The sequence below is a fragment of the Sander lucioperca genome, chromosome 6, assembly GCF_008315115.2.
Source record: "Sander lucioperca isolate FBNREF2018 chromosome 6, SLUC_FBN_1.2, whole genome shotgun sequence".
NCBI classification, from domain to species: domain Eukaryota; kingdom Metazoa; phylum Chordata; class Actinopteri; order Perciformes; family Percidae; genus Sander; species Sander lucioperca.
The window spans coordinates 6,850,288-6,861,507 of record NC_050178.1 but is presented as its reverse complement, the minus strand read 5'-3'; the positions used below and the strand labels follow the sequence as shown (position 1 = coordinate 6,861,507).

Here is an 11,220-nt window from a genome sequence, read left to right as displayed (position 1 = left end):
TACCAAGATGCCAGATGTACACAGAGCCCTGATTTGTCATGGATTATCTGAATTGAGCTAGGGAAGCCACAGGAGGTTGGACCCTGACATACTCACCCACACACACTTGGACAGACATAAACAAACACCTATCTCCTACTATCCTACCTCCACCAAAGATTATATATATTTTATATTGTAATTCTAATTAAGGATCATATATATATATATATATATATATATTATTACTGAATTAATTAGTTTTTGATAGTGTTTTGTGCAAAATAATGAATAAATAACCCACACTCACTCAGTTGCAAAATGTTGAGTGTGTGTGTGTGTGTGTGTGTGTGTGTGTGCGCGTGCATATACTGTGATGATGTGTAAGCTCACATGTATTTGAGTCTGTGCTTGTAGTATATGTGCACATGTGAGTGTGTTGATAGATGAGTGATGCTCCTGGCATTGTGAATCTACTGTTTGCGTATTCTTACTGTGTTTCCTGGCAGCAGCACAAGGCAGATCCTATCATAGTCTTCTCTCTAAGCTACTGTAGCTACACCATACTTAACAACACATACTCAAGTCAAAAGATGGGGGCGGGGGGGACATGAGGAAGGTTTATGGGGGCTATTATCTATTTTAGTCTTTTTTTCAAAGGAGATGATGGTTAACACTAATCATTTATGCTATAGCTGGAGTGTGTCTTTGTAAATTGTTGTAAAAAAAGAGAAAAAAACCACTTGAGTCCCCTTCTAATGCACAAATTGCCACTGCTGAATCTTTGACTCTGTCGCCTGCATAATTTCATGGACACATATTATATAATGGCTGTTTGGAAATGTGTTATGGGTTGTGTATGTGTGTCATGAAACATGTAGGCCAGGATGAGCTCAGGATGTCGCTACAGTTCACACTGCAGCTCTGTGACTCACGCGGCTCTTAAGCGACTTAACAATGCTACTGGGCTTGACTCGTCACGACTACAAATGTGCATGTTCAAAAGTCTTTTGAGGACTGAACACAGGTCAATTTATAATTTTTTTTATAAATTGACCTTCAACTTTACCGCTCTGAGTCCAAAGAGGGATTTATGTACTGACATGTCTCTTTGGACATGTCTTTTCTTTTATGACAAGAAAAGGGGGTTCACCTTTTTTTTGTTCGGTCAGCACATTTTGTGTCACATCATATTAGTTCCGATGCACCCTAGAGGCATTGGTCTTTAATAGATTTAAAAGCACAGTCCACATCTAGCAGTTTGATGTTAAGCTGTTAAATCCTAAACTGAAGGGTTGAATAGAAAGTGAGTGCTTGTGGCTGATGGAATACACTGCAATATTGTCTAGTAATCTATGAGGCACTCACTCCTTGCCTGTATAAAATGGTACCCCAAATAATGAGTCACTCAAAAATAGCTGAGGTTCAAAAGAGATATGGGTATACGAGTGGTTTAGATTACAGCTGAAAAGCAGCCCTTCAGAGGCATAAAGGTCAGGGAAAACATTTTCATCAATTTTAGATAGAAATGTCAATGCTTGATGCTAAATGACAAGTCGAATCTGATAAATGGGTCGGAGAATATTTCTAAATTTGTAAAAATGTTACATCCTTTAAGAAATAATTGCCCATTGAACACATGATAGATGTTCTGTAGGTCTATATTTTCTTCTACTGCAGTCTTTCTGTTCTTCTTCGTGTGGTTCAGATGTGTGTGGGATTTTCTTTTCGCTCAAATAATCTCCTTTCTCCCTCTTTTGTCCTGTCATCTTCGGGCTGTTTTTTTTTTTAGACGCAGCCTGCTGCTGCTGGAATTTGGAGAAGTGCTCTTCTAATGCCCTTAAATAGTGACTGCATAATGAAGCCATGGCATAGGGAGGAGATGTTTGTTTAGGAATAAGAAGTGAAAGACAAACAGTCTGATGTACTAAAACTGGATCTACTCCTTAACTGAAAAGAATGTATGTATTTGAGTATTGGATTCGTCATCCATGTTTTTGAGTGTTCTACTAGAAAGTCGAGGTTTGCCAAAACTGTAATTTGCTTGCTAAACAGTTCCTATAGTCATTATTAGGGCTGAACGATTTTTGAAAATAATCTAATTGCGATTTTTTTCCCAAATATTGCGATTACGATTCGATATTCGATTATTTTTTTAAGCTCTTTGTCTTCTGTATTATTCAACAAAGAATAATATAATAATGTATAGTATGAACACACAGTTACACATTAGACAGTTAAATAAGTAAAAATATAGTATATATCTACACACACACACACACACACACACACATACACACACACACACACACACACACACACACACACGCCAGTGTAATTTTTTTACAGTGCACAGAGAGGAGCTGCCTCCAGCCCCTCCCCCTCATGAAGTTGCGTGCTGCCGAGTGCACTTGCTCAGAGAGGCTATCGTTGCGTTAGCTAGTTGCTGGTGTTCTTGCCGTGGGATTAACTGTACTAATAACACCGCGGCCACGCTGCTGTGAAAGCTCCCCGAACGTCATTTATCAGTCTGGTTGTTACCCCTCTCAGTGGCAGCTCCTCCACTCATATCTTTATAACGGAGCTAACCGCTAACCGGAGCTAACCGCTAATCAGAGCTAACCGCTAATCAGAGCTAATCGTTGCCAATCGAGCCTTGAGTTCTGTGTGCCTGTATCCATTAACTGCATGTATAGACTCAAGCCCAAATAAAACCCTTCATTTTATTAAAATGGCTGTAGAAGTTTTAAACTACAACTCAGAGTTGTTTGAATGACAGAAATCAGCTCAAGGTACAGTGTAGCGTTAGCATGCTAGTTGATGCTTTCTCTACGGAGGGCAGACTGATTGCTCTCGCGAGTCATGTGACCAAATCGCAGCCTTTGCGATTAGGAAATCGCGTTTTAACATATCGCGATATTATCGAAAATGCAATTAATCGTTCAGCCCTAGTCATTATAGAAATCTACCATTTAGGTATCCTTGGATGTTGCTGCTTTACATGCTGATGCTACAATGCCCTTAAGTAAAATCATCAGGAAGATCTTGCTGCAATAATAATGATCTGATTACTGGCGAGCTTGTGCTAACTCAAAGCCCAGCGCACACCAGGTTTAGTGTAAAAGGCCTATTAGTCAGCACCACCATTACCTTTGTGTGCTGCTGTCTTAGGCTGCAGAACAGCACATGTTATTAAGGAGCAACATGTTCCACTTAACAGGAGGGAATCATTTGACTGATTAAATCAGTCGATAGGAACTATTAGAGAGAAAAAATGTGGGGGGGGAATCAGCTCTATGAGAATTCATCTACTAGAAAATGTGTCAGCACAAACAGTACATGTGCCCACAATGGCGGGAAAAGGGATGAGGGAAAAGGAGGTTTATAAAGATGGATGGAAGGATGGCGGGAGAAGGAGGTGGGGCTTGCAGGGCAGGGTGGATGGTGTTTCCATCTCTGAACTCCACCTTGTGCGCGCTCGCAGGAAACCCCTTCCAGTCGATGCACACGGCACGCAGTGCTACAAGGCTGCAGCACGACACACACACGTAGCCTATGATGTAGGAGGATGATGACAGGAGAGAGGAGGAGGCGAGGGGGAGGGGGAGAGAGCCAGTGAGCGTGCCGAGTGAGAGAGTGAGTGAGCAAGAGGGAAAGGATGAGATAGGCAGAGAGAAGCATCTCTTGAGTGCATTCAGCTCGCAGCAGCTCAGGAGGCAGGAAGGCAGAGCAGAGGGGGGAGAGCACCTGCATCACACATCTCTCTCTCTCTCTCTCTCTCTCAGACACCCTCTCGCACGTCACACACACGCATTTGTGAGGAGGCGTGAGGCTCAGGAGGAGGAACACCACATACACGCACGTTGTTTCGCTGGCTTAGCTGCGCTTTGGAGAGCTGTCTCTTGAAGACTGGACCAGAGCTGTATCCATCGCTTCATCCATCCTTTTCCTTCCTTCCTGCTTTCCATTTCTCTAACTCAGAAGCAGCTCTCTGTCACCCATCCCTTGATTATTTGGACTGATTTGCTCTCTGTCATTCATCTAACCTCTGAACAGTGTGTGTGTCTCTCTCTGTAACCATCTCCGCCTGTCTCTGCTTTCACTCCATTCAGCCAAGAGATCAAGAGACACACTTGGAGAGCAACTAACCGACCGCCTGAGACACCGACCTTTCGAGCGCAATCATGAACTTCCTTCGACGCCGTCTCTCTGACAGCAGCTTCATGTCCAACCTGCCCAACGGCTACATGACAGACCTCCAGAGGCCTGACCCAGCTGCTCCTCCTCCCCCCACCGCCACCTCCCCTTCCCAGCAAAGTGCACCCCCAACCACGGCGCCCGCGCCTGCCCAGTCCCCGACCAAAGCTCCAGCACCGTCCCAGGCACCCACCAGCTGCCCCGCAGCTCAGGAGCGGCGTGCGAGCCAGCCGGCTCAGCAGCCTCAACAGGCCCAGCCCTCCTCCTCCTCCTCCTCCTCTGGCTTCTTCAGCTCCTTCAGCTCCATCAGCTCTATCACCAACGTGGTCAAACAGACGGCGGCGTCTGCCGCCGGGTTTGTGGAGCAGTCTGCCACATCTCCCTCGCTCTCCAAGAAGTTCAAGATCCTGTTGGTCATTGACGAGCCCCAGCATGAGTGGTAAGTGTTAAGATTCAAATGACTTTGATGATGGGTTGAGTGTTGGCCAACTGACTGATGGGAAGTTGGTTGTGTTAGCTGGCACGCTGTTTCTGTGTTTTTTGGGCGCTCTTCAGATTTGGTGTAAAAATCTTTGGGTTATAGTCAGCCAGAAGGAATATGATTTAATGTTAATTTGAAAAAGCTCACTTAAGTGTGCGTACATTGGCCTAACGATGACTGACACATTGCGATTGATTTTAATCTCACATGAATCCTGAAATGAATTCTTAAATCCTTTTCTGTTTGTGTTCTATGTCTTTGTATTAAAATGTTTTCCCTCCTCTTACTAAAGCTGCTCCCAAAATAGAAACGGCTCCATTAATCTAAAAAGACAGGACAGCTTTTCTCTGGAGTTCGAATTCACACATCCCACCACCCAGCACTGTCACCTGCCTCTGTTTTTGTGTGTTTATGTGAACCTTTATGACGTCGTGTACATGCATGCTTATGTTAGAGAGCTATGAGTAAGTGTTTTCATCCCTTGACAGCACAAGTTGGCTAACAGGATATTATCCTTACACTATCAACTCGTATATCATACAGTCATAAAAGAGCAATGAAGCTCTGAATAAAACATCACACAACACAAGTGAAATGTAAGTCCTTGGCTGTGTAATAATGTTTGCTATCCTACTCGCTGCTTTCTGTTTCTGCAAATCACATTTTCAGGCTGTAAAGGTTTTCTGTGTGGTGGATAATGATGGATTTTACAGCCGTTCATTGCTGTCATTATGTCGGTGTAGTTTCATCTTCTTAGCCCTGGATTGGATGGCTATGTGATATAGTGGCAACACTTTTTACCTTTTCAATTTAATAGGCAATTAAATTGAAAACTATCTCACATAAAATTGAGTGTGTTTACTGTTGCAAACAAAAAAACGTGATATGGTCAAACGCATAGCACAGTGGTTCCCAACCTGGGGTCCGGGGACCCCTAAGGAGGGCGGCAAAAATCACAGGGGGGGCGCAAGTCTTTATCTGGTTTGAGGTTGAGGTAAAAAAAAAACTATTTCCATGTTAAAGAAATTATGATAATACACTAGAATATATAATGTATACAAAAGTCTGTATAAAAACTATATATTTTTGTTCTCGCTTAAACTTATAGGCAGGCTACTTAGTAGGCCAAACCTCTGGGACCTCTTAACCTGTGGCCCATCAGGTCAGCTGCTAGCTGCTAGCGTTTTTCCTGCCGCCACAGCATCACTATTTTATGAACGAAACATGGCGGAGAAACATAAAAGTGCTGATAACTCCTCTGTATCAAAAAAGAAAGTACGGGAAAGTTACCTCAACTTCGGTTTCGGAGGGGGGGCTCAGCTTTTCTTAAACATAAGTAGGGGGGGGGCGGGGAAAAAAGGTTGGAAACCACTGGCATAGCAGAACCATTGAGTAAGTGGACCATGAGTTGAGATTGTTGCTGGTTCAAAGGTCAAGAATGAAGTGGCTTTTGTGGCCAGGATAGCTCAGTCGATAGAGCGGGCGCACATATAAAGAGGTACAAGCCTCGACGCAGAAGGTCCAAGGTTCGAGTCCGACGTGGGACGATTTCTTGCATGTCTTCCCCCTCTCTCTCCCCCTTTCATTGCTTTCCTATCATTAAAGGCAGAAATGCCCAAAAAAAAATCTTAAGAAAAAAAGAATGAAGTGGCTTTTAAGCTTTTAAACCAACAAGGAAGAGAAGTCCTTAAGGGGCTGACAATCGTTAAGAGTTTGAACGTCAATGAGTTCAATGACAACTGAGCAAACTCCATCTGCTGATGACTATGTGATATGGTCAAAAGCTCCAGAACAAGCGAGTAAGTAGGCCTTGAGTTGAGATTGGTTTGTGAACTTTGCAAGTGTTTGAGGATATTTGCTATATAATGATTTGAGAAGTTGACTATTTTCTGTTATGCATCTTGTTAATGCAAATGAATGCATTGCCACTATTAACCATTTTGGCTCCATTCTCTTTAAATAGTACAGTATTGAAATGCCATATACTAAATATCTATAATCCTGTATGTATTACTGTCATTTGCAGTGAAAATAAGTGGTGCAATTTACCATTGATGAAGTAATGTCTGAGACACTGGTACATAAAAGATTAAATGGTTTTTCACTGTTTAGTGCAGTGAATATTATTTCCAACACAATCAGAACAGGATTAACTCTATAATGGTGAATTATACATGTGTGGATACATGCATGAGTGCTGAGGTTTCAGCATGATTGGATGGCTGCCACCATCATGTTATGGCGTAATGTGAGACACTGCAGCTTACATTCAGAAAAGTGGTGTTTAAATGCATTGCTTTACTTAAGGAAGTCCTGTTTTTACAAAATATATAATGACCATACTACAGACTTGCATATGGATATAATATCTGAATTATCTGAAATATCTGAAATAGATTCAGTCAGGTTCGTGTTTACTACCTCTTTGCACCTGCTGGCACATAAAGAGCCAACTACTCTACATAGCCAGAAAAAAGACATTTAAGAGTTTATTCCTCCAGAATAAGTTTATTCCTTAGCTGCCTTTACCACCAGATTGTTGCCCTTTAAAATCACTGTAGCCTGTCATTTCTGAAACCCCTCATGACCTACGACAGTCATTTTAAGTGATGTGTAACCACCACTAACAATGTGGTTTGACTTACATTATGTAGTGTGGTTTTAGAAGAAAGGGATCTGATTGCTCTACATTTGGGAGACATGTACAGTATGCATAGAAATAAGTATTGAATTTGAATTTGTTTATTTTGCACACTAAAATCAACAGTAACACAAGAAAAGAAAATAATATAAAATAAAGATTGTGCAGGTGAGATTAAGAAAACCCCTAGGGGCTTATAGAAATAATCTCACCTAAGGAAGAAAAAAATATATAATGAGCAATTACAATTACAAGAGTCCTAAACAAACAACAACAAATTGAACACAAGTAAGCACTGAATAAAACAAATAAAAAAAACAAGCATTAGGTTGGCTACATAAACAACAAAGTCATAAAATAAATTACAAGAATATAGGCGGTGACTATTAAGTTGGCGGTGACTGCCAAATCATGTTACATTACAGATGTGTGCTAAGTGAATGCTGTGAAATATGTGTAGATCCAGCCAATGTAGAAATAAATGTTCAGGTTCTTGCAAAATGTCTGTCACATCTTTGTCCTGGTCCACACCAGAAAAGCCTAAATCCTAAATCCTGTAATACATATGCAGACTTGTTGCAGGGCAATGGTGCCAAGTACGTAATGAAATTTCACATTTAAGAAATGTAATGGAATGAATTTGCAACTTCACCTGCATTATTTCCAAACCTCCTCCCATTTTGTTTGTAAACAATACTTCATCCAAATAGCTGAACATAAATATTAATGTTGTTTCTTTGAGGGCTTGCAGATAGAGCTTCACTTAAAGCATCTAGGCCAGAGAGGCATTCTGCTAAATGTTATTGATTTTCCACTCAGCACAGAGCGTGGTCTGAGACTTTCAGTAATATACTAATAAAATAAAAACCGAATTTCCCACTCTTTAAAGATTCTTCATGTCGTTCTCATCAAGGCTATATTCTAATCAATCAGAAATGAGAGGACACGTCTGTTTGACGTTGCTTGTATCTGCACACACAAAAATAATTTGTATTTTATAAAAAAAACATTTTATTTGATTTATTTTTTTATATGTTTTTATAGATAGCATCAACCTGAAGCCAGACTTTTAGGTGATCCTCACATCGTGAAATTTGAAACTATCCTTCATGTAATTTTCAATGAAATCACAAATTCTGTGCAAAATGAGCGCACATTTGATTTCTATATTTAGGATGCCATCAGTTGGGGGGAATAATCACTTCTTTACGTTACATAGCGATGATCGTAATAAGAAACAATGAGGCTTTTTTTTTTCTTGCTCTGTCTTCTTTTAGTTCCTGTGTACCTTCATTCGCCTTTCCCCAAATTAAACTTTTTCTATTCAACTCAGAATGTTTGTGTGTGTGTGTGTGTGTGTGTGTGTGTGTGTGGCCTTTCAAGGTGGCTTCAGCACACAGGGGCGGATGAAGGAAGATAGAGGGAGAAGATCTGGGAATCTCCCTTTATCGGATGTCTATGTGACGCTCTTTCCTGTTTGTCTCATTGGGTGTTCTTCTCCGCCTTTTTCCTCTTTGCTTCCCTCTCTCTGCCTTTTATCATGGCAGTTTCTCTGTGTGTGACTCCAGAGAAAGTGCTCTGGGTTCCTGATGTGATGAAGTAATGAAAAGAGACGTGGTGATTCAGCAGTTTCAGCCCAAAGGCCACATCTGCACTCTTTCCTTCGCTGCGCTATATCTGTCTGCATCTCTCTCGCTGCCTTTTTTTTTTTGCTCTCCTTTTCTTTATCTCTCTGTTTATCTATTGAATATATGTACTCTACAGTCTGTGCCTGAGTACCATTGAGCGTATTTTCCACCTATATTGCATAATTACCCATCAGAGGAGATTATTTCGGACTGTTGACTTTTTAATATGACTCATAGCCGAGGGTTTTGTTGGTTTGACTGCAGGTTGACACAGTTCTCCGAGCGGGGATTGATGGTGAATGCCACCCAATCGCCCTGCAGTTAAAGCTCAAGCTCAAGCTTTAACTAGTTGGTATTTGACAGCATACTGAGTTGAAACATTTAAACTGTTTCAAAATAAGAGAAACAAATCACCATGTTTGTGTTCTTCCCTGTGGTTGCACAGCAGAAAAGGCACAGTTTTTATCAACTCATTCACTTTTTTAGTATGATGATGATGACCTATACTTTAAATTTAAACAAGACCATTACATTTGTACATGTCTGTGTGCTTGCATGCATGCATGTGCTTAAAAAAAGTAATTCTAATTTTCTCCATAGCCAGCAGACACAGGAGTACACAGTGAGAGCAGGTGGGGAGGTGGAGCAACATCTCACACATGCACACACTCATGAATTTACAAGCACCTTCATGGTGTGTTTGTCTTTTCTGTCATCTGATTATACACGATAGGAAAACAAACAAAGTGTTATCAAACTGAATTCAGCATTTTTCGGTGATATGCTCTTCCTCGTTTTTGCTGAACGAGTTTACTATAGAAATGTGGTTTGGGAATAAAGCAGGTCATTGTTAAATGTTATTTGCTAAAGATATACACTCTAAATACACTTTCACAACACACCCACATACAGTGCAGCACATACACTAAAAACTGCAAACATGTCATGTCTTTTTCAAGGGTGCTTGGTATTTCTGCTGGATGTAGTTTTGACTTCATGGCCATTATTCGGAATTATTCGTGGCATTGTGGCACACACACACACACACACACACACACACACACACACACACACACACACACACACACACACACACACACTGATAACTAACCTTATTATAGCCGGTGGCAATATCATGTTGACTTTATAGGGTCCTCTTGGTTTCAACCTCCTGGTGTCTTGTACCTCTCAGCTGTTACTAGACCAGTGGCATTTCCAGCCTAAGGGATTATACAGAAACAACTCCAATGTAAAATGTGTAACCTCGTAATTTCCAAAATAGGACGTGATGGTTTTTAAAGTTCAAAACTGATAAAACCATGATGAAAGTATGTTTTTAAGCCTGTTTTGGGGTTCAAACGCAACTGTCCTCGCAAGAATAAACGATAGCATTTATCATTTGTTTAATGGCTAATATGATCTATGTTCACCTTTACCCTTACAAGGATCTCTAGCGGCCAAGTGAGTTATGTCTCACTCATTTAACCACTGGAATGGACATTTTTCACATTTTTAGACTCGGCATGTACTAAAAGATTAACTGTCAGTGCTGCCCTAATTATCATGGTCACAATCGATCCCAAACCTCAATCTTTCGTCATCCAAACCTGAATATTTTCCTAATCATAATCACGTTTTACCAAAACAAACCTTAGCTATAGCGATGGCAGATCAGAAAGCGGTGAATCATTATTTTAACGTATTCAACTGTTTTGGAAGACACTGAGAAGAGATGTGATCCTGCCTATAGTGGGGTCAGGTCAGAAAACCAGTTTTGCAATGACAAACTATGTATGTTGTTTGTTTAAACTTTTGATTGTTGGAGCTTGTCTGTGCAAAGAAATGAAAAGCTGTTAGGTGTCAACTTGTAAACACAATATTGGCATTATAAATAAAGACCGATTGACCAAGTTATTATTATTATTTTTTTTAAATGTATGAAATCTATTCATTTATTTATTTGTCATTTTCACGAGAGTCTTTGAACACTCATAAATATATAGTCATATTTTAATGAATGGTAGAAATATACACTGATTTTATTGTGTAGCTTTTATTATTTGGCATTTTAATTAATATGATTATTTATATCATACTGTCTCTGTGAGGAGTAGCTAGATAAACAGAAGGCTTGTGTTTGCTCACAGGAGACCAGGCTATTAGTGATTGCAAATTTGTGGCACTGGCTATGTCAGTACTGACTGACTAATAACCAGCATTGAGAAGAGCTTTAATCCCTAAGGCCTGTTAAAGATTACCCATTACATTTATGTCAATAAAAGCAGTTATCCTTT

At 40.5% G+C, this 11,220-nt stretch overlaps 1 protein-coding gene across 1 annotated transcript in view; it reads left to right on the top strand.

Moving 5' to 3' along the window:
- The first annotated feature begins 3,600 nt into the window (after nt 1-3,600).
- Nucleotides 3,601-11,220, top strand: part of syn2b (synapsin IIb) — an 81,112-nt gene continuing 73,492 nt past the window's right edge. The window contains exon 1 of the mRNA XM_031301650.2: nt 3,601-4,615. Within this exon, the coding sequence (XP_031157510.1) occupies nt 4,164-4,615 (452 nt within the window). The 5' untranslated portion in view covers nt 3,601-4,163. The remainder of the gene's footprint in view (nt 4,616-11,220) is intronic.